Genomic DNA, 26,198 nt, shown 5'->3' with positions numbered 1-26,198 from the left:
AGCAAAGTTTTAAAACTCCGACTCGCCACGGACTCAACAAACCAAAAAATTGGACTTGGACTCGGACTTGTGAAAGACTCGCAAAAGACTCGGCAAAAAAAAAAACCGTAGTTTTACAAAAAAACATAAAGAAATTAATGCATTTAGAGAACATAAGAGCCATAATTGAAACATTACACATGTCATATGATCTCCAAACACTCAATATTTGAAATTTCATCATTCATACTCATAGTTTCAAACTTTAAAATGTATAATAGAAGCATAAGTTTATAAATGTTTACAAAATTATATATAATGATAGGTCTAGATCTTGGGGAAGAGAGGAGAGACTGAGATAGATAGTGGTAGAGAGAGGGGATAGAGGAAGAGTGATGAGGAGATAGATAGGTCTAAAATTCGGGGCAGATAAAGTGAGTGAGATAGAGATGGCGAGAGAATGCTAATAGGAGCCTACTGATTACTGAAATTTGACTAAGTCTGAAAAAATTTAAAAGATCTTCTAAAACCTAGAATTTGCATTATAATTCCTAGAGATCTGAAACCACTCTCAAACATCCTGCCAATATATACATGAAATATAACTTAAAGTTACTTAAATGTTATATTTCATGTATATATTCTGATGAAGGGAATGAAACTGACTTGAAAAAAAAAAGATTTAGATAATTTTTTGACGTGTTTTCTAGGTTGCACGAGTCTAGTCAAAAGACTCGCGAGTCCAAGCGGAAGACTCACGCGAGTCTTTCAAAAAGACTCGCCAGGACTCGCCTCGCGATTCCGTGGCGAGTTGAATCGTGGCACCACTGGACTTGCGAGTCCGAGGCGAGCACGAGTTTTTAAACTATGGTTTGTAGACACATTTCATGACTACGGACAGAGCTCCCTTAGGATGCAAGTAGTAGGGCATCATTTACACAATCGCAAGGGTTTTTTAAACAAGACCAAGTTGATATCAAATATCAACTGAAGACTTAGTTTGATCACAACAAGGATCATCCATTACAGCAGAATGAATTACACTTAATCCTTAATCATTCTCTATTGCCCCTCATGAGGATTGGTTGGATTTGTTAGGGAAAGGCGGTATTAATATCTCACAAGGTAGGTCAGCCCCAAGAGGTGGTATGGACTAGTGTTCCTAAATCCCTTGGGCCTACTTGTGGAGAATGGTTTTCTAGCACACTAACATAGTTATTCCCCATCCTCCATTAGGGTTGATGATTAGGAAAGAAGTAACGATTGGGCTTAAATATACTAATTATCAATTGCATTATGAATATACTAATTATACTTAATTGATTTTATTGTTTGTGAGTGTCTTCTACTGTCTTTGTGATAGGGATGATGTCACATCACTCATTGCGAGCGGAATGTGCCATTGCGATTCTCTATCACTTGCCTCTATTATATATTGTATATGTTGTATCGTGGCTTTGTGGATGCAGATTTGCAGGTACCAGACATCGACTCCACCTGGCTTCACAGGTCTGAGCGTGTCTTATCCCAATGGCAAGTTGATCAAAGATGACATGAAAACCCATTCTACACTCTAGGTTTAAGTTGATTACCCTTGTTAGTCTTGTGCGAGTTGTTGTTCGGTGTTGAGTGATCTCTTGAGTTATCTTTTGTTGGTACGATTGGAGTGTTGTATGTATTGATTGGTTTAATTATTAATTAATTAAGTAATTTATATAATTTAATAATCTTAAATTAAATTAATAGACTTATATAGTTTATAATAATAGTAAAATAAATATATATACATATAGTTGGTAATAATAAAACAATGGTTGACAATAATATTTGAAGTAATATTGGTAAATGATTTTATAGTCATTGCATGTTTATTATTTATTATTTAAGGGCTTTTGGAATTAGTATTGGTATTATTATTATTATTATTGCTTTGTAATAAATAAAGTTTTGATATTTAATTATATGTATATGCATGTGTATATGTATGCATAGACATATCTATATGTATATGTATATGTACATATGTCTATGCATATATACATATACATATACATATATATGTATATATATATATGGATACATATACATATACATATTCATATGCATATTTATTGTCATTTCTGATATAAAACTAAATTCATTATTATTAGTCAGATATATATTTATATATATATATCTTATATTATAGGCTTATGTTATTTATATAATCACATGCATATTTATAGTCATGTTATTTATATAATCACATGTAAAATTCTTATCATTCTTACCAGAATTAATATTTGTCAATCAGCATTATTAATCCTTTATTTCATAATGAGCAGATACAGCATACCAATATGTTGTTTGTAAATAATTGCTTGCCAACGAATGATCGATCTGAAACCTACATATTGATATTTCTTATCACTGCCTTTTCTCTCCTTCATCCCTTCGATGATGTTTTGGAATGAGTATTGTTGTTTCTTTAATATGCTTCAAAGGGATATGAACACGAATGGTTGCTACTCTCCATTATCCTTAACAAATCGCACCTCCTCTTTGCCAACTAATTTCTTTGTAATAAATCATACCTTTGATAGACTTGGTAAATTGCTGACTTGCCTTAATTAAATCGTGCCCTTTGTTATTCTTAATCACCACCTTGACAATGCATCTCCTCATAATGCAATCGCTGCCTATCTTCTTTTGCAAGTATTAGTAATTAAATGTTGCAAAGGCAGGTGTCAGATCTGGTCTGCCACTAACTATGTACAATTGTTAATCTAATATTTGGGTTAAGGATGGAGACATGACAAACTCTTAACTATTGGAAGTTGGCATAACAATGAGGTGTCATCATCATTAGTGATTAGAGGCACTCCTTACATCATCATAGATCTGATTTTCAGATTTATGGGTGTTGTTCTAGTCTACATCAGCAGCCTAGGATGGGCTACTGTCTTTTAGTGCACCCATTATGGATATCTTGCACATCCATGAGAGATCATCCGAAGTTGCAGAGTTGTTTGTTAATAGCTATTCGAGATGCTTCTTGATTGATGGATATAACAGCGTGATGATTTGGGATCCTGGCATTGGTATGTTTGGTGCATTACTTCATTGGGAATAATGATAAGTTGTTCTACAATTCGAGGATACACATGGCAAGACATACCAAGGGCCTAGATTAATTTGGAATCTAGGTATTGGTGATAATATTTGAGCCTAATGCAAATTTGATAAAGGAAATTGCTTGTGGGCAAGCAATCTTAGGGGGGACGGATTGTAATGTCCCCTTCTTAGCCAGCATCAACCAATCAGGATTAGTCAATCACTAGGGCCTCATAGACTAACAAGATGGACAAAGGACTAATGTTGGGTTGATTTTCTCTTGGTTCAAATGGGTTGCTCAGGTGGATTGGGAGGTATTAGTTCTTAATTATGATGTCTCAATGTTGCCAACTTAAAACTATATTAAAACCCAAATTATTCTCCTCCAAAGTTCACTTAAGTTTAGAGAGAGAGTATGAATGCCTTAGGAGAGTGAAAGTAGAGTTTATTACATGTGGGATCATTTGTAATATTGCAAATGATATTAAAAGGTGACTTTAAAAAGATAGAATTGTAAAGTTATGAAAATGACTTTATAATAAACTCACTTTCCTTGGACATCACACCAAGTGGAGTTAGAAATGATAAAAAGGTGTTAGTGAGACATTAAAATTAAATAAACTCAAATCAAAATCATAAAGAGAGCTTGTGAAAGAAACCCTAATTAGATCGTAGGGTTTGAGAAGGAAAATAAAACGGCAACTTGAAGAGTCATAGGTTATGTTATGTTGTTATTATTTCACTCTTTCCTCTTGAGAGGAGCTTAGTTGAACCCTAGAGTTTGGAGCAATTTGTGTGGACGAAACCCTTCACAAGTCATCACACCTACAATTGTGGAAGATCATCTTAGGGTGTGTAGGGAGATTCTACTTTAGGGATCTCATTGGTGCATCAAATGAAAATCACTTTTAAAGACATTTTGCTGGTTGTGGCTGAGCGAGGTGCTTGCTTGTGAGGTTGACCCCTTCTTTGACTTGTTTGGAGCAAGGAGAAGTCACTTCCTTTGCATTTCAGTGTTGGGTTTGCAAGATTCATTTACTACCACCAGTCAATTTTTTTTAAGACCCAAGAGCATTTGATGTGGATTTTTAAGCGTGCAGCCTGCTTGTCTAACCGCATCATTATTGGTAACATTTGGGAGTTGAAGAAGACTTCTCTATTGCTGATCAGTGCTAATCTATTCAGCTTCTTCATCTTCAGCAGATTGGAATAGGAGTTTAGTGATTTCAGAGGGTTCGAAGGTTACTAACAGCACCAAATCTGATTCACATCAGACCATACAACTCCTATCAAGAGGTGATGATACTAGGCCCAGTCACCTGGATTTTAAGGGCTCTTTTTGCACTTCTTGAGTGCCTAAATCAGACCTCCCTGTTGAGAGGAATTTCTAGGTGGAAGGGGCAGTTTTGAGAGAGCTGCAAATGATTTTCTGAGTGACCTATGTGGCTGCCAACTTGGTATTCTCTGAGCATCCTATGTGGCTGCTAGCTTTGTGATTCTGACCAACAAGACAGCTATTGAGAGCTTTCCTTCATCAAGTTTCAGAGGCCCTTATTAGGCATGCTTCAATCTGATTTGTAAGACCTATTTCCAAACTAGGTCATTCTCTTTGTAGCAAATTTTGTAACTTTGAAACTATAAGGCAGAATTACCGGGTTCACCTGTTTTGGGGCCCAAATGCGAATCAGGTCTGCGTGGGTCTGGGTCCGCGTTGGGTTCGCCCCGGTCCGGCCAGGGTTCGCCATTTTGACTGTGGATCAAGGCAAACCCAGGACGAACCCACAGTCAAAATGGCGAACCTTGGCCGGACCCGGGCAAACCCAGCCGCAGACTCAAGCGAACCCACAGGCTGGGCCAGTCAAGTCACCAAAAAGTGACTTTTTAATATTAAAAAACTATTTTTTTTTGCCTTTTGGGGCCAAAAACCCTAATCCGCCCTTGCTAATTGGCATTTGGCATTGATCAATGATGAAGTAGCATACTATTAAATGTATTTAAATTTGTAATTTTGTATATTTCTTTAAATTTTTGCAAATAATATGTATATATATATATGTGTGTGTGTACGGACAAACCCAAAAGGCAAAAAAAAAAAATTTCCCAAACCCACCAACTGGGTTCGCATCTCCAAACCCGAATCGGTAACTTAGCTATAAGGAAATCTGGAAATTAAGTTCTCATGTTAAATTGTTTTTTTAATGTTATTTTCAGAATCGTCATTTGTTGCAAGAATTGTTTATTATTATCAATCCAAAAAACATTGCAAACACAATACACCAAACCCTTCTGCAACTTCTATCTAGTTCTGAAAGATAAAATCAATCAAACAAATAATAATACAGGGAACAAGCAGGTTGTTATCAGTTCTACAGTTGTTCAGTGTTCCTGACATTACACAAGAGCCAGACAAGTTTCTTGTCTCACTGGAAAGGGCATGCCCAACTGCCAGGACCATGTAGTGGCATGGCCGTCAGAGAGGCAGGAAGAACCCCGTCTATTGAAGATTCTCAGCACAAGGGGCTTTTCCTCAATGCCCAATAAGAGTTTAGAAGTGCTCAAGCTCCAAGCATACCTTCTCCACTTGAACATGAATTTTTAACATAGCATTATTGATTACCAATGTAGCAGTAGAAAAATAAGTTACCAATGTAGCAGTAGAAAAATAAGAACCCATAGTATTGAGAGAGAAGAATCATCTAAATGAAGAAAAAAAATATTTTAAAATTTTTGAGATTATACATGAAGCATGGCAGAATCCCCTGTAAAATCATATTGTAGGAGAATGTTCGGGCAGTCAGAGGAATTAAATTTTAAAAGAAAAATGAATTCAATTCAAGACATTATAGGCTCCTCCAAAAAATCAAATCAAAGGTTAACTCTGGTTGGTGACAAGTTAAGCAACAGGGGCTTGAAACGGTATATGACTTAATCCTTCTGCCATTGGTGTAGCAAATACCGGACAAATGAACCCTTTGAGCTCCACAATAGCTCTCGCACCATATAGACATTGGATTCAATAAAATTGTATAGATAGTAATATTTTATTGTCATATATTTTGGTGGGGCGGAGGGGGTCGTGGATGCTAAAGAAAGGCATCACAAAACAAATTATTTCACTGTTTTTAATGGCCCCCAACGTTAGTATGGGTTTTCAAGACCCTATATCTCATCTGTTCTTGGGCAACTCTCCTCATAAAATTCTTCCATTGACATTGAAATGACGTGATTCCTAAGCAATTCAAACTTCTCCTTGAATCATTTTATACCGCCCAATTTTTCGATTCCACGAGCCATCCTTTGCATCTCATTTAAAGCTAATTCATATTTGTTTACACATACGAAGGATCCAAAAAATATCTCATCACTCTTAATTTCAAAGTCAAATCCATAATTTTTTTATGAGATTTTTTTCTTGGCTGAAGATAGAATGTTACTGATAGATGCATCAAGGATCGTTGGTCTGAAACTATTGTTGAGGACGAATTAGATCATAAGAAAAAAGTTTGGATGAAACAAAATAGCAAATGGAGTAAGGAAAAAATAGAAAACTTGATGTGAGAAAAATTCAGGATCATCAGATGAATAAAACAGATTGACCAAAAAATGCACTATATCAAAGAGTTTGATCCCACGTAGAAACATTATGAAAATCCTATTCAAGGGCTGCAATTAAATAAAAAAATAAAATTTTAGTTGTGCTATTGAAAACCAGTTTTCATCATCTTAGATGTAATACAGGTGGATGGTCGGTCCCCAAAGAAAATTTGGATGCAAGAACTTGCAGTTTCTATAACAAAGGGATTGTTGAAATTGCATGTCACTTTATTATTGAGTGTGCAAATTGCATGGCACTTCATTATTGAGTGTGCAGTGTATGAGGATATTTGTATTCAATTTGAAAACAATTTGAAGGTGGGCAGTCTGAATGAGCTATTTGAAGAGACAAAATTTCACAAAACGAAGGATTTCTTAATCAAAATTTATAATAAAAAAACCAACATCAATAAGAATTTTAAAATATATTGATATTATACTTCTTAATCTCTTAAACTACTTAATCTTATAAACATCATTAAAATCCCTTCATTCATTCACTTAATATTCAATCTTTCGTTAGCAAGATAAAAAGGAAAACATGTTGAATGTGAATGTGAGGAGAAGAACTAGAAGCAATACAATGTCAGAGAACAAATTTAATAATTTAATATTTTTAAAATTTTAGAAGTATACAACTATTCATCATAAAAAAATAAATGATGATAGGCTTGAGAAACAATGAAAAACAAGGGAGTTTGAGGTACCTTATCAGCAATGTTTGGCTGGTCAGTAGTCTTTGTGGCCTGCATTTGTGCATATTGAATTTCACTTCCGCCAGCTTTGATGAAATCCTCTTCGTCTTCAACCTTGATGTTAGTGTGAGCGGGCGTGACAACCGCCCTGGCCTTCACTGTGGCTAAGCAAAGCTTTCTGTTGGAGGAAGGCCACCCACATGTAATGGAAGACGAATGGCACTTCCCCCTACCACCGCAAACGGAGATACCATCACCATCTCTCAGACCGATGCCCTTGCACTTGCTCTGCACAAAACCATCCAAAGCCATATCTCCGCCTCCTTTACCTGAAAACACGCCTCATTAGAATGATTATGCTGCTGCTTTGCATTGAACGTTTCAAAGTTGACAACTTCAAAACAGTACGTAAACTTTGCATTGCTTCTCTGTTTAGTTGATAAGACTTGCAGTGACTGTACCTTTCTGAGTGTTTTTGGAGGGACGTTATGGTACGGTAGAGGCCATCCTTAGTAATCATTTATTGTCGGTAATGAAGGAAGAATGAATCATAAACCTTAAATCTATGTTAATTTAACATTAAAAACTTCACATTCCCTGTCATCCTGCACACGTAAGTAACATTGTATATAACGAGATTCAGTTGGGGATATGGATTAGCAATATTGTGAATCCTTCCACTAGCTAGCATAACGGTGCAATATAAGGTGTAGATTCATTCCAAATAGCTTGGAGTACATGCATATAGTACAAGACTTATTTCAGGTTCTTAAAAAGAGATTTCATAGTTTTTTATCCAAAACAAATATATATTTATATGTTTTTGATTAAAAAAGCAGCATTAATTAGGGCGTCGATCCTTAAACATAGTCATAGACTATCAAAAACTAAACGCTTGCAAGCAAAACAACACAAAAGCATATGGAAGCAAGCCCCAAACAAACAACTATCAGACCTTCAACAACCCAAACCCAGCGCAAGGGAGCCCAAGCCTTGACCGGGGGGGTTCCAGGGGTGTGGGGAGGACTTCCCCTTCCGCCTGCGACAAACAACCGTCCAGGCGAGCCAACGTTATGTTGTTGCAGGGCAAAAGCCAACTGACGGGATGCAACAAGGGGTTGCAGGGGATCAACAACAAGCTACAACAGAGGAGTGGCAACAGGAGCAGAACCAGTAGGTGGGGAGCAGAGTTGTGAGTCAGCGGCGACAGTAGGTGAGCCCACGGGGACAGGTGGGGCCACGATGGAATCAATTGTAGCATCAACAATAGTAGGAGGCATCTCAACCTCACAAGAGAAGTCATCTGGATTCGGATCAACAGCATGGATGGTCAAGTGATTGACAGTAGCATCCTTCCACCAAGTAGCAGCACCTTTATGGCGAGAAATGGAGCAGTCCGAAGCGAGGTGACCCGTAGAGAAACATTTCCGACAGTGAAAAGGGAGACCGTCGAAGTCTAGTAGTTGAGTCCAAGGTCGATCCCCAACCATGAGAACCACATCTCAACGCATTTATATGTTAAAATGTTTATTTATATTAATTTTAACTTATTTATATATTATAAATTATTTTGGTTGAATTTATTTTTCTTTGAGAACAATTTAAATATATTGTATTGACTGAAATTTTAATATTGTGGTTGTGTTCATCTTTTATTATAAACAATTAAATTTGAAAATATGTTATTTTATCTTAAGTATGATAAATAAAACATATATGAAGATTTTTAATTGTATTTTTATAAATATATCATTATCATTCATTCATTCATATATATATATATATATATATATATATATATATATATATATATATATGTTAACAACCATGATATTGACAAGTAGGAGATATTTTTCCACACCAAGTCAAATTCACAACCATGATATTACTTATTCTAATTCTTTGAAATCTTATTTTATTTTACCATAAGTTTAAATTTTGGAAATTTATTTTTTTATTTTTTCATCCTTTAAACCACTCTTCTTTGGTTTTTATGTCTCCTTAAGCATCTCTTTTGCTCTATGTTGAGCAATTAGTGCAATATTTCTAGCATTTTCTCTCATTCTAATGATGAATCGCATGGTGTGATTTGAGAGATTGATAGAATCAAAACACAAGTTTTTCCCAAAACCTCTACATTTATATCCAATGGACAATGAAAACCTCATGTCCATTCCTAACATTCATATAAAAAAAAAAATCAATCGAGTAGTGACACATGAGGTGTAAAAAAAATACATGAATTGATATACATATTTATTACTAACCTTTTTGGGGTATTTGAGACAACCCACAAAAAATATATTTGTTATGGCACTATCATTTTATTGGGGTAGATGTGGAAAGTGTAGAATCTACACCTTTCCCTCTTGTTTTACATCACATTGCATGGGTATCCTAAGTAATTTTGGATAATCACAACAACATAGAATTCTAGAGTAATTTTGGCAGCATAACATGATGTCTCAAAAAATCTTCAACCTTGAATGGTTAAATGTGCTTGAGTTGGAGTAGTACAAGGATGGGTGACCTCCTAAGAAGGCCCAATGATTCACCTCTATGAGCATCCTAGATGCAATGAGTGCTAAGTGTGCCATTCATTCTCATGAGAGATGAGTTCTTGTGAACCACTACTCATGAAATGTGGGTCAATGAGTTTGACTCGAAAACTAAATAGTTGAATCTTGATAGCAATATCATAATCTTCAACTATTCATACAAAATGAGCTAAGGTGCCCCATATTTATAACCACTCAAACATGAAGAATGGATACCAAACCTGTCGAAAAATATCTCACACCTAGGAGTGAACAAGAGTCCAATATGAAATCATGTCATAATCAAGACTCAATGAAATTTGCAATTTACCAATCCAACACCTATTAACTCATCCAATATCTCAACTTGATATGTCAACTCAACATATCACACACCTAACATGTCTGATAAATGCTAGCTACTAAAATACAACTCCAATCCATAATAGAAACTCGAAAACAAGACTCTTTAGTCAATATAGGAAGTTGCCAAATCAATTTTCAATCTAATATAAAAATATATGTCAACATCGTCCTAAAATATAGCATCTTCCAAGTGGGTACCAACTTCCTAAAACAGGGAACCTTGTCATAGTCACTTGCATGTAGGATGCCACCTCAAAAAGAGGTCCCACAAAGTGTTATGAGAAAATAGGAAATTAGCAACTTAGGATAAAATGAATATACATCAAATAAAAATTAAACGAATGCTAGGAATCTAAGATTGAGACACCTTAATCCAAACATCGTATCATTGTCCATTACTTGCATATATCAGATATGTTGCTTGGTGTACCTTCCAAGTTTACATTACCAAATCATTAAATTGATCAAGGGATCTCAATTAAGGTGCAAGAGGGAAATCGGTACTCTCCAATGTGATTCTTATCACCATCAAGATATCTATTCATAGATACAAACACATGAAGAAAAATTGCAAGTATTAGAATTTTAAGGATTTACATGTTAGAACTACAAAAAAAGGTTCAAGGCTACAAAATTAAGATCAAAACCACACTTGAGATGTGCATGATTTTGGCGTCAATCCAATTTTTCCACATAGATTCATATTTCACAAACCATATCCTTTGAAGTTATCTATTTCTAGATCCAATCTCATATTTTAAGTTTATTCTATCCATATGAAAAAAAAATTGCATGTTGTTTTCTAGTCTATACAAGCATTTCATCTTCAAAAATAGTCATTATGAAATACTTGTATCTCATGCTCTCGGATGTTATCTTTCTAGGTCTTAATCAATATCATTACATAGCTAATGAGTAATGATAGGAACTTTCCAACATATCAAACAAAGCACAAAGTAGAGCTTTAGTATCAAAGATTCGAAATTTAATTCAATAAGGCATGGAAAAATGGTTGAGAGGCACCAAAAGGGAAACAAAGATGAGTTTTAGAAGTTTTTTAACAACTAGAAGTGTCTAGGAAAGATCCTCGTAAATTAAAACCAAATTTTTTAAGTGACAAAGCCAACCAAAGAGCCCTTCAAATAGTGGTTGCCAAATTAAGGTGCAAAGACCCCCTTGGAGTGTTCTTATACCCCTTCTACCATGTCAAATGACTAAGATGCTCAAGAATCGTGCTTATGAGATGCTTGCTAAAATTTTGAGGAGTAGAATGGGTAGAAGAGTGTTCCAAGTAATTATTTAGTAGAAATCATAGCATAATAAGACTACCAACTATACTTACATAGAGGGGATGACTCATGTCCTCTATCTTATTTGGTGTCAAAAGACTCAACTATTTTAAAACATTTTTCCCAGAAGGAGATTAATCAATGATTTGTCATCTTGCAAACTTAACCACTTCAACACTAGGTTAACATACTCCCTCTAGTTGATCTATAGTTTTCTTACCGTGTCCCTTTTAATCTTCATTTCCAAGATAAACTTGGTTACCTCAAATTATCCATATTAAATAGAAAGATGAGATATGAGAGTCTCAATCATATCCTTATTGTTACTTAAAAAGATGATAGTAATTAATCACCAACAAATTTAAAATAAATATAATGATCAAACTTGACCCTAACAAAATCCCCAACTCTAATAAAATATGAATCAAACTTGTAATACAAGGATAACTTTTTATACCATACAATGATATAATGCAAATCATATCTTACACGGTATTAAAATGCTTTGATTATGCCACATAATTCTCCTCCTCTAAATCCCCATATAGAAAATTTGTTATCACATCTAACCATTCAAACTTAACGCTAAATATAACAAAAATACATTGAATAAAAAGTTGAAAGATGTAAGCTTCACAATATGAAAGATCTCACAAATACCCGTTCCCTCAACCTATGGATTAGTCCTTGTCTAATAACCTGCCCTTGGATTCTCAACCTTTTCATTTTAACTAACTTCTTCATAGTTATAAACCCATATATATTACAACACAAAGAGTATATATATATATATATATAAGAACTCTAATAGAGTGGGGTATCAAATTGGTCCTCTTTCTATAAATCACTTTAAGCAACCTCCTTATCATTTCCATATTGAAATTCATGTTCAACTTAGGTGTAGGCTCCTCAATCTTAGGCTTTTGTTGCAAAACTATAGATATAATCAACCCATTCCAATAATCCATCTTTTGATAACCAAGGGATATTCCACCTCACCTTAAAATACCTATCTAGAATCAAGTACACAACCAATCACCTAAATCTAACAAAACTCCATTTCCAACACTACCACATTGAAGAGATTTTTAAAATGAAATGATTCTTGTAATAAACAATAGAAAACTAACTTTGAAGCATAACCAAAACTCCCATTACAAGATTGGTGTAGACTAAATCCTCATGGCACCATGATTTAGATCTTCATAACAAAATAGCATTTACCTTTGATTGATAGATCTGCACATTTAAGTAAATATGACATACTAAGAATCCCTTTACAAATCTAGGATATACCAAGGCACTACAATACATGTGTTGAAAATTAGAATACTAACACACAAATCATAGCCAAACCCTCTTGCACAATCATTCTGGAATTCAAGAGCTCCTCATGCCATTAATATTTATATTTAAATAGTAAGAACATACATATAGAACATACATATAGAACTAACCAATACACATCACTACCAAACTCCAACTAAAAGTAATCTAGAGATTCCAATGGCATCATAACCAAACATCCTCAAAACCCTAAAGATTATATATCTATACCTAATAAATGCAAATGCATAATACCAAGCAAAAAAAAAAACTAATAAATGCATAACCAATTACCTCATATTGCACTCAACAAACACTATATGGTTCCTTAAATATTTTATTTCTTCTCATGTGACCATCAAAATGCCTTCTTCTCAGTTGTCCAATTTGTTGTCTCTTTACTATCCATGATGTCACTGTTGAAAGATGGTCACAGGCCAACAAATTGAAATATGTATCATAATCTTCATGGATGACACTTAGGCACCCAAATATTCTACAACAAATAATAGATATGTTTAAAAAATACAAACACCTCACTAACACCATTTGAGTGATAGATCTCCCTATTGCGTGCACATGACACCATCAACACCACAAATACTTTCTCAAATGTTTCATGTAATATGCAAGTACACAAACGTGGTACTCATAGCCTCAAGTTATGTGCATGAAGCTTGTAACAAAGGTCACAACAACATGGCCATGAACTAAAAACTAAAACCAAATTAAATCACAAAATAAACTCACAAATCTCAAAAACATACAACTGGGATTTATAAAACACATACAAACCCAAGAACATCTAGATTCAACACAATCATCAATAGAGAAATAACCACACAGCTAAGGCATCGTGTAGATTATTCCCTTATGGAATAAACAAAAGATCCAAAACACCCTCAAACAAAAAATGTCACAAATCCACAACATTGAAAAATTGTGAGTCATGAGCAAGAGATTAATGAACAAGCATATAACCATGCTTAAAGAATGCATGCAAATACACACACACACACACACACACATTCAATATTGAATGTAAATTTTAAACAAAAACTTACAAAATGTGCGTATGAAAAATGAATGTCTTGCATATAAAATCAGCCATGTATGACATAAAAATTTGAATCTAATGAGACTTAAAACACATCCAAAACAGCCACAAATATACAAGGAGATTCACATTCAACTGATAAAATATAAAAATCTTCAACTTATAGATCCAACACACCATAAATCCAAACAATGCAAGCATGTGCATCAAAACAATAAATGACCAAGGACTAAACATCCAATGCTTTGTGCAATGTCATTTCTAGTTTTGACTGTGCGCATTTTTTCCTCAACGTTTTGGATCAAACTCCATAATCCTTCACTAGGAAGTAAAAACAAGAAAAGAGAATTGTGAGATAGTTTGCAGACCAAGCCAAATAAAAGGTGGGAGAATAGAAGTTGGGTCAAAAAACCAAGAAGATTGTTCTCCCACCTTTTATTTGGCTTGGTCTGCAAACTATCTCACAATTCAACTCTTCTCTTGTTTTTACTTCGTAATGAAGGATCATGGAGTTTGATCCAAAACGTCAGAGAAAAAATGCAAACAATCAAAATCACAAATGACAATGCACAATTATTCAAACTATGAAACCATATGTCTTCAATCCAATGCTTTCTCGTTTCACCAAGGGCTAAATCCAAGAACCTAACATAATTACTTCAAATATAATAGATGATATTGATATAGTTATTACTTTCCCATTTTCCTAAGGGGCTAAAATTTATCACCTAACATGAACACGTTACAAGTGTATAAGACCGCATGAAAAAAATATTTACACAACCTTCACATGCCCAAGGACTTATCTCATATACTTAAACATGAGGTCATAGTCACCATAGGACCAAATCCAACAAAACAAAGTTGGACTCCAAGAAATATTGCAACATGATCTAGAATTCGTTCATAGAATTTGTCATCGTTACATAAAATATTTGTTCATAGACACACATTATTAGAATATACTTCACTTGTGCATGTTGTGATACAAAAGATGATAGTCTTGCTGAGGTGAAAACATCAAGTGATAGATCACATGGTTCATTTAACATAAGATTATTTATATTTTTACTTATCATTTATTATTTGTGCTCTTCTATGGTTGTTACTAGGAGAAAGGTTATTCGCTATCTTTTTATGGGTTTAAACACATTCACGATTGCCCCAGTTTGAGGGGAAAAGTGAGGGAATCTTTCATTTTCATCTTGTACCATGATGATCACACATAGGTAACTCAAGTATATATCTATGTATTACTTGTCATTTCCTTATCATCCTTATACTCAAATTTTCCATTCTTAGTTTATTTTGCTTATGCTTGATATTTTATACACTATAATCTTGTTATCATACAAAATTAAGGGGGGATAATATTACTCATTGAACTCTTAAAATATGTGCAATTCACAAGTTGAATCAACTTATTTTGTTTTGAGGTGATCTTATATATTTTTTACTTTAGTATGCTTGTTCATGTAGATTTACATGCACACCAAAGTGGGGACAAAATGCAGAGGTGGAAAGTGTGTCACTTGCATTCTCCCCTCACATTTTACACTAATGTAATCCAGGGATGTCTTAAGTATAGTGTCCTAACACATGATTTATTCTAGTTCAATACACTCACTAAAAATAGACTTAATATGACACCCATAAATACTATTTCACCCCTACTCAAATTAGTCTATGTTCTCATATTAGTGTTTTTATTTGCCCATTTTAAGGTTAAACTTGTATACTTGACCCAAGTTAGGGCTGAACTTATGGCCTTGACCACTAGTTTTCAAATTAAAAAATTATTTTTGCACCAAATCGCGCAATTCACAATCGGGGGTTTACAGGTCGAACTTTAATTTAAAGACCTTTTCTTGTCAAATCATGCACTATAAGGTTCAAATTATGTGCCCAAGAATTTTTAAAAATCACACCATCATAAGGTCATTTCATCATTTATAAATTTCATCGAAAATTACTCACCACCATCCTCTAGTAGGCTTTACAACACATAATTATTGAAACCTCTAATCTTGGCATCAATAATCTCATTTACATCATCTCATGTAACAATATATGTCAAAACTCTAATTTTTACACTTATTACTCAAGCATTCATTGAATTCCAATTAGTGTATCAAGTCTCAATCACTCATTATCATTGTATGTAACATTGTTTTCAACTACCTAATCATTTGTTGCATACGTTGCTTGGCATGTCTTCTAACTTAGTAAAAAACTCATTGAATGGATCAACAAGGATTGACCAACATGTGAGGAAGAATCAAATACACTCTCACATCCTAACTCAATGAGCTCCTTGGTGCTTCTTGGCATTACCAAGTTTTTCAATTTCAAGTACAAGCATAGGTAAACACTTTTTTGCAAGTACTAAAGTTTTAAAGATTTAGATATTAGGGCGATTAAAAATGTTCAAGGATGCAAATTGAAGCCCATGACCACAATCCATAATCTTAGGGTTATTTCTACAACCTTTGTCCATTCTTGTGCATAATTCAAGATTTGATAGAACACCATTTTCATTGTCACTTGTTTTATATCCAATCTCAAATTTCAATAACCCACCCTTTGTCATAATCAAACTAGTCCCCCTCTTTCTAACACCAAAGTATGCATACATTTATTTAATTCATTGGATTTCTATTACAACTCTAAATCCAATTATCCATCTAAGTTAAGCTCTTTTAGCTAGGTTTATAATTGCATTGATGTTATAATCAATAAATTAGCCACATAACTTAGTGTAGGGGTGATTTATTTGTTCTCTAACTGAAAACACTTCCATGAGCATTAGATATCAATCACAAAATAATAGAGTAGATAATAAAAAGTGACTCATGGGTATACATGACCCATAAAAAGCAAGTGAAATAATTAGCACTAAAGGTTGCAATTCAAAAAATAAACATGTTCATTGATTAATTCAACCTAAACAATAACAGTAAAAATTATCTTATTAAATAAGATTCTATGAAATTTGAGAATCCTGCGACTTACCAAATAAGAACTAGGCAATGCAAAATTAATCCTCAAACTTACTAGTTCTTATCCCGTAAGTTAACCTTATACTTTCATTGTAAACCATATTAAAAAGTTCTAAAGTTAGGAATTCATCCACTATGTTTGTTTCATTGATTAAAAATTAACCATCCAGCCTTTATTTGTGCATAAATATTAGTTTTTTTTCTTATATTGATCAAATCTTGTGAGACTATAATTGGGAACTCATCATTTCCTATGAAGTTGTTGCTACACAACCTCACCACACGTGTCTTAGAATTAGGGTTCATCCTTTTTTGTAAGGAATACTTTTTCTAACATGTAAGAATCAAGTGTACAAATTGTCAACCTCCTTAATATCAATGCTAAGTAATGTGGGGTATCAATTTTACCAAACTCACTCAGGACTTGAACCTTACATCATTCCTTATGGTGTCAATCCATTGAACTTGACTAACAATTAATCACCAATATGGTCTTTATGAACCACACATTCTCATAAATAGACCAACATCCACTTAACATAGTTGATCTTGTTGAGGCAAAGAAGATTTTAAAACTTTGTTACTCTCTTACAAGTTTCACACATTACTATTACACAACTTCCTAGAAATGTGATATGAATTTTATTTCAAATAAGCATGTGTTTAATGATGATGTTGTAATGGTGAAAAATTAGGGTTTCCACCAAAAAAGGATGGAAACCGTTAATTTTTACTTAGGGACCTATTACATTCAAAAGAGGGTTGAATCAAATAGATTTAGTCACAAACCAACAATGATAAGGACTGAGAATATTGATTGGATTCAAGGGGTGGATTTGTTTGCCCGCTTTTGTTAGTTGAATTGCTAAAATTAGGGTAAAGTGTTGAAAATAAAGGTAAAAACATAGAAATAGCAAGTTCCAGTTGTCGGATTGAGGCATGCACTTGGATTGGAGAAATATAAGCAAATTCGAACCTGATCCTCGAAAAAGCTCCAAAAATGTTGGGACCGTAGCAAAATTTGCTCCGGTCCTCCAAACTTTTCGCACACCAAAGGGGGTTGATTCGTCTCTGCAAATAATGCCAATTCTGAAGATCGCAACTTCGTACCTATTTCTTGCATACATAAAGAAAGGCAAAGAGGTTGGGAATAGGGGCTTTCCTAAGTCAAACCCTGGTTTAGGAATTAACCATGATCAAAATATTGCAAATACTGAAATAAATAAAGATATACATCAGATCTGCAATGAATGGTAATGATGCTTTGCTTCTTGAATGTAATCACATATGTTGTATGAAATGGCATGAACATGACAAAACCCTAATCACACACACATGCTTGCATATGAATGTTGTAATTTGCTCCACAATGGTTGAATGAAGGAAATGCAGCCTTGAAGATCTCTAGAAATGTTTGATAATGCTTCACGAATGCAAGAATGTTTGATTGCTTGGAGAGATTGATTGCTTAGATGAGAATGAGTTAAGAAGATTGACGTATATAGGGATTTCATAATTGAAATCACCTTTAGACCGACCTAGAATTGATATAATTTCGCACGAAGCTGGATTTAAACATTATAATACTGCCAAAACATTATCCCAAAATTCGAGGAGAAAAACTTGGGATTAGAGCAAATCATCCTCGTCCGACCAACTTTTTCCCAAATTTTTAGGGATGCAAGGTATCATGATTATAAGGTGATTCCCAACTCGATGCGACAATTCAAGGTGTTTAGATATGCAAAATCAGGCCTTGAAGGTCCAAATTGGACCTAATTAGGACTTTAATGAATGAATTAATTAAAAGGATAAAATAAAAAGGAGCACACTTAGGATTAAGGGCCCAATTTATGATGTGTAGAGTGATAAAAGAGGACTTTATATTTAATTCAATTAATTAATTAAATGGTTAAAGGGAATTTAAAATGCAGAATGCAACACACTAAGGCGAGTGCTAGCCTAAGTGTGAAATTGTACCACCCAATTAAGGGTGTACAATTTACGAAGCTACAAATGTGATGAATAATTTAAAGAAAAAAATTAAGTGACAACTATTGTACATGAAATCAATCCACAATTAGGGTTTTGATAGCCTTCACCACCATTGTACTTATGCAACCCCCATAGGGATGGCTTTTTTTTCATGTGCATTGCAACCATTATTTTATTTTAATTTCTTCTATTTTTGTTGTTGTGATTGGTATATTTTTTTTGCTTAAGGTGACTTTGGATGCCCATGGCTACATCTAAAAGGGGCACAAAGGGCCTCCTTACCTTCTCATTCAAGGATGTTGTCTAGGACTATGAACCCATAACCTCTACTTGTGTAAATGTTGTTGGTTTCTTATTACATGCCAAAGTGATTCTAAATTAGACCAAAGGAGCGATAAATTCCCTTAATCTAATGGTGGTTTGATGAAGGGTCAACAACAACCTATTCTTGCCATCATTTCGGATCTAACTAAAGGTGATATGTTGTATTTTTAAACCTGCTTTGATTTGCAAGTTTATGGGTGTCAAAGATGAATGTTGTTTTGGTGATTATTTGATCTCATACTAAGATGTTTTGCATTATAATAGATCAAATCACTAGTCTATTAAGTTTTCTTGCTCCATCTCCCAAGAAAAGAAGACAACCTTCAAGTTTCAACTAATTTTGCTCAAATATCAAATGATTCATGAATACATTGTCACTTATTAGTTGAAGGGAAACCTTTTGGTATTGTTGTATATTTTTTCCAAATGACTTCAATTTGTGAAGTTCAACCTTAAACAATGAAACATATTGTGTTTTAGAAACATTTTTGAGAAAAAGAAAATAGTACAAGAGGAGTTTGATAAGATGAATTTTCAAATAAAGGAGGGTATGACCAGTGAATGCCTTTATATAGAACCCCCCCTCTCTAAAGAGCTAAATGAATGGCTCTTTCATGAGGATATTTTTGGAAACAAATAAGAACTTGATTATTTGCATGCGGGAGATATGAATACTTCATTTTTCCATAAATTAGTCAAAGAGACGAAACATGATTTATGATCTTGTCTTTTCTCAAGGACACCATTTGTCCTCATTTTATCATATAAATGAAGAAGCAATTCAACACTTCTGTTTCCTCTTCCTCAAGAGTGGCCCTCTAACTATGTAGTAGAAATTGGTCATTCTACGTTACATTCATCCTTTTGTCTCCACGTATATAAAAAAATTGCTTGTGAGATCCATAACTCTTAAAGAGATTGAAGATGTGGTTGTTTCAATGAAGAAATAGAAATCACCTATCTTGAATCCTTTTCCCATTGTGTTATTTTAATAATTTTGGGATATCTTGAAATTTGATCTATTGGATATGGTTCGAGAGTATTAGTATAATTGGAGGGTTATCAAAGAACTCAATACCACATTTTGGCCTTGATTATTAAAAAGGAGGATGCTAATTTTTTTCATTTTTTTGCCCTTATCTCTTTATGATGTCATCTATAGTATCATCACCAAACTCATTGTGGATTGCCTAAAGTGAGTTATGGCTTCCCTCATCTCTCTTAAGTAGGGTAGATTTGTGAATGGGTATTACATCAAGTTGTTGGTATCATATGGCTACTAATGCATCCACTCTATGTATCACTCTAAGAAGGTTGTGTTCATTAAGTTGGATATGTCCAAGACTTGCAATAGGGTCAAATAGTTAATTCTTAGGAATATTATTATGGAATTAGGTTTTTTATTGGAATGAATTGACAAGGTGATACAAGTTGTGTGAATTCTCCTTTTCTATTTTAATTAATGGTATTAAATCCCTCTATTATTCCTCTAAAGGAGTTTGGTGAGGTGATCCCTTATTTCCTTACCTTTTCATCCTTATGGTTAAAAGTCTAGTCGTGTTTCTAAAGAACCTAAAATTCATTGGTTGCATGCATGGTTGGACTATTACACATGATATAAACCCACAAAATAACCTTCAATTTTGTAATGACATGACTCCAATGGGTGTTTCTAAGATTCAAGAAGAAATCAATCTAAGGAAAGCTCTAGATATTTATTTGGTTGCTTTGGGCAAAAGATAAATGAGTGCAAGTCCAACATCTTCTTCTATAATACACCCTTGAACATCTAGTTGAGGATATTTTTCGTTTTAATATAGGACAACTTTTGTTTAATGATCATGGCATTCCATCATCTATTGCTAATCCCAAAAGGGATTAATGGAAAAATATCATCAATGGATTTAGATTTAAGGTTAATCATTGCAACTTCCATTGTGTAGACCAATAAACATTTTTAATATTTATTCTACAAGCTGTACCCATCCATGCATTCCTTGTTTTATCTACCCAAAAAGCATCCTTAATGATTTTGATGCTCTTTATAGGAAATTTATATAGGTAGGCAACTTGGATTTTTACAAGTGTGGTCATATTAGTAGAATCAAGTATGTGTAGAAAGGTGGCATGGGTGTTGGGTAGGTTGTTCTCAATAACAATATTTATCAGACATGGTGTAAACATCCAAATTGATTGTGGGCCAAAATTCTAAACTTCAAATACTTGCTTGTGGAGTTATTGATTATGAGATCCCAAAAATGAATCCAAATGGCAGGGGATCAATGGTTTATAAAAAAAAATAGGAATAGGGCTTCACTTGTCAAGGGTTCTCTTTTTAGGATTTTAAAAAATGGTTAGAGAGCTCTCACTCGCTAATCCTCTCCTTATTTCCGCTCCTTGAACCTTTAAGCCAAGCCTTTATAGTGGCAGGTTGGTATTAAGTTGCTTACTCTAAGAGAAATGTTGAGGTGAGGAATTCCTTGATCTATCATTAGAAGGATTTGAGTAGATGTCTTTCAAGGGGTACTCTATGTTCTATTCTTGTGGTTTAGTCATTCCACACTTTGGAAGATGTTGATATCCTTACGTGTTGCCATGATCTTGGAGGTAACTTTACTATGGATCCTCGGTACAAGTCCCTTTATAGAAAAAATAGTGAGAAAAAGATTTTCCTTGGCGTAACTAAATCTGGAATAAATTTAATTCGCCCAAGTACAAATTCTTCATTTGGTTGTCTATCAAAATAATTGTTTCTTGGGATAGTATTAAAAAAGTGAGGAATCTAGTCCCCTTTAAATGTGTTTTATGTTGTATTGAAGAGGAATTTATTGCTCACGAATTTTTTCAACATTTTTTGTTTCATATATTTGGTGACAATGGTGGTAACATTGAAACTAACTTGTTGTTCATGCTACCTCATTATCTCAATTTCTATGAGCATGGGTCAACCACCTTCTATGATATTTTTTCTTAATGTTGCATAAGAGCTTGCTCTTATTTTCATCCTTTGGTGGATCTAGTTGGAATATAATTGTCAAATTATTCAAGGTCACCAAAGTAGTATATCTCAAATTTTACAAAATGTTATAGATTTCTACGAAAGAGACCATTGCAACTTGTACTTCTATGGAAAAGGAATAGTATTCCTCTTAGCACCCTCACAATCTCTAATGGATTTCTTGAAAGGTGAACAAATTTGATAAATGGTCTTCCCCACTTTATTTTTCTTCAAAATAAATATTGATGGTTCTTCCTATGGTAACTCGAGCGTTGGTGTGCTTGGAGGATTAAACTATACTAAGGATGGATCTATTTGATCTTTACTTTAGTACTATGGGGATCAATACCAAGGAAGGCCAAAGTATTCTTCTAGCTCTTGCAAAAATTAGTGAGTTGAGCCAAAAAATGATTATCTATAAAATAAATTCCTTAATCATGGTTTATCCCCTAAATAGAAGGAAGGAATCAAGAGTCCTTCTAGTGGATAGGGACTTTATCCAAGTATAATATTTGTTTCACTCCTTGGTTGGAAGCTACATCATTTGTTTTAATATCCCTAAAAAATGGATACCTTGCAAATTGTCTTGTTAAGTGGGTTATTGAGGAAAATCACAATTGTAATATCTTGAAGTGGGTCTTTACCTCCCAAAAAATATTATCCATCTTGTTCACAATGATCAATCTTGATAGTGCCCTTTGATAGTCCCCTTATTTTATGTTGTAGCTCTAGACTAATGATTGTCACTCTCCTTAAAAAAATTCAACAAAGTCTTACTATAGTCTCATATACTTCTCTAGCTTCTTTGGCATGCTCAATATCTTGTATTTATCAACTTTTCTCATCAATGAGATTTGCTCCTCAAATTTCATGCCTGTTAGATGAGTTATTTATGGTGTTCTTAGAATTGGGTTTGTGAAAAACTCATATGAATTTTTTAAAAACCCTTCTGAATTACCTCTTTTTTGCTTATTTATGCTATGACTATTTGAAAATATTTATCTTATTATATATTATGAATTTAAATAAGTATAATTTTTTTTTTCTAAAATACTATTATAATGAAATATAAAAAGAAGCACGACCTAGATTTAAATCCCTCGACCTTTTTATGCAAGAGTGGATATCAAGTGAGCATGTAACCTTATCTAAAAAAATTCAAATAAGAAATATTTATATAATTAAAATTACATATATTTTCAATTATTTAATCAAAATATATAAAAATAATATTTAAAATAAATTCTTGATTTTACAAATTTAAAATATTTATTATATATTTTTATTTCAATTCATATTGTATTATTTACTTCATTTATATCATTATGAATATATAAAAAGATAAGTAAATTATATAATTTATATATGCATGTTATCATTATATAAATTTCAATGATTTTTATGTCAAATAAGATAATAGATCAAAGAACTTTCTTAAAAGGAAATTGTTTATATAAGTAAAATTTGTTAGTATTATAGAGTTAAAAATAAAATTAACCTATATTTAAATGTTTAAGTATTAATTTAAAAAATATATGTAATTTAAGTGCATTCAATAAAAGTGTATTATTATTATATTTTTTATTAGAAAATTTGTGTAGTGTTATTTTAAAATATATTTAGATTATATTAATTATAAGCCAACATTTTGTAATTTTTTATTAATATAAATTTAAATCTAAATTGATTATATTCTTAGAGATTGTGTAAGAGTGTTTTGAATCAATATTTTGAATCATCAATTACGTGTCTCCTAAAACTCTCTATCATCTCAATGTCAAAAATTATAGAGTGCAATCCTAAAATTTATTCAAAGTTCTTACATACTCTTATCCAAAAAAAACATCAATCGATACTATAGATTGTAAAAAAATGATATCTTTAATTTTATCCTCATATATTAATTTTTTCATTTAACACTTATAATTTTAAAACCTATTTGATAATTTGATTGTGACTAATCTGATTATGTGTGAAATAGAGTGAATTGAATGCTAAGGATTAGGCATCTAAATATAAAATCTAAGTCACTAGTAGACATTAAATAGATAGAATCTCATTCGTACTATACCACATGGAGACTAATAATAGTGAATTAACACTTGCACATATACGAATAATTCATCATCTAGGCATCATATATTTATGCTTGGTGTGCATTTAATTTTGTTTGAATTGACAAGGATTGACTAGTCACTAATGAAAGGTGCATCCTCTCTACACACTAATAGTCTCCCTAAGGTACTTCTTGACACCACCCATCTTTAGAAATGTAGGCACACATGTACCAAAGATCAAAAGTGTAGAAGAAAAAACCATGCCACAAGGGTATAACAACACAAGGACTAAACCATGTGTGATGCCTTATCTAAGAGTGAAATAAACTTTTTGCATAGACATGTAACAATACATATAATGTTAATTCAATTTTAGAACTTGGGTCATAATAATCTATCATAGTCCATATCAAAAAATCAATTATTGGCTACCTAAAACCATTGAGTAAAGATAAGTACATCTTAAGCCTCTCTTTATCATTTACACTTGTCAAACTCAACTCTTAATTTAGATTGATTAATTAGTCTCAAAATTAGTGTAAGGGTTACTTTATTTTCTTACATTTTGGTGAACTCCTAATATTTGATCTCCTCTTATGTGCCTTGTACTAGGATTATAATTCTTTATGATTTCAAATTTTTGATACGATTTTTCTTATTCTTTCCACATTTTTCTTAGATTTGAAATTTGTGTCTTTTAAGGTTATCTTTTTCCTTTGATTAATCATATATTAGGGTTATATGCCAAAACATCAGATCCACACTCACATCTTCTTGTTAGAAAGAGTCCTAGAGTCAACATTTATAGTACCATGGATCACTTTGGGGTTCCCAAAATATGGAAAAATTGAATACCTATATGTTTTAACAACGAGGAACACTATGATCATGAGGTCATCTCAAAAATATAAAATTTTAAAAGAAAATAAATAAGGCCAACAAATTCCAATTTCTAAGGGAAGACGTTGCTAAACATGAGCGTGACTCTAATCCTTGCAAATTATCCTCATGTATCCATTCCTATTCCCATTTCCCATCCCATCATGCTACCAATATCCCCTTGCAACCCATTTTCTAGCCACCTCATATTATCCATTCCAAACCAACTAATATACCTAACATATCACTGCATAGATCTAATCATTCCTCCACTATTTTCAAACCCCCTCTTAACCTTATCTAAGTTAAGATTAAGTTTACCAATAAAATATTTGAGTAATAGATAGACGCATTATCCATTCGCTTGCAACATAGCAACATATCAACATATCCTACCAGACAAACCACCTATCTGAAGCTACGATTTCCTATCACAGTTTGAAATTGGCTTGGTCTAGGATTTCACAAAATATGATTGAAAGGTGATTTTCTTAACATTATTAATTGTATCAATAAGACTAATACCCTTAGTTGGTCCATTGAATCATATATTATTGATTCTTTGGGTATCCTCAATTCTTTGGAAAAATATTGCATCTCATATATAGAGAGAGGGCAATGGTCTTGCTAAGACTTTTGCCAATGTGGGGGTTTTTAAGGACTCGATTCGATTTTGGCATAATTATGAATTAGTACCCCATGATATTAAGTCCAACAATAGTTTTGATGAGCAAAGAGGTCATGTTGGAACTATCACCTAAGAATATGATGGCTTGGGTACTCTTCGCACAAATTATGGGTGTTGTTTTGGAAGCCCTTCATGGTTTTTGCAGAAAGTGTGGTTTTTCTCTCCTCATTTTCCTAGTTGTGTCACAACTTTCTACCATGGGTGGTGACTAGAGAAGAATCGAGCCCATTTCCTGTGAGAGCATTAAAAGGAAAGGGAGGATATGGAGGATTTTGGATGACGAGGTGTTACTCCCTACATGGAGAAATTGCATGGTCCTGAT

General features: G+C 33.3%; 1 protein-coding gene across 1 annotated transcript in view; it reads right to left on the bottom strand.

Moving 5' to 3' along the window:
* Positions 1–26,198, bottom strand: part of LOC131050901 (lycopene epsilon cyclase, chloroplastic) — a 270,496-nt gene that overhangs the window by 229,617 nt on the left and 14,681 nt on the right. Inside the window, exon 2 of the mRNA XM_057985246.2 lies at positions 7,374–7,690. Coding sequence (XP_057841229.1) covers positions 7,374–7,673 — 300 coding nt within the window. The 5' untranslated portion in view covers positions 7,674–7,690. The remainder of the gene's footprint in view (positions 1–7,373; positions 7,691–26,198) is intronic.

This window comes from Cryptomeria japonica, chromosome 2, assembly GCF_030272615.1.
Source record: "Cryptomeria japonica chromosome 2, Sugi_1.0, whole genome shotgun sequence".
In the NCBI taxonomy this organism is placed as follows: Eukaryota; Viridiplantae; Streptophyta; class Pinopsida; order Cupressales; family Cupressaceae; genus Cryptomeria; species Cryptomeria japonica.
Note: the sequence above shows the minus strand (reverse complement) of the source record. Positions and strands in the feature narration are given on the sequence as shown.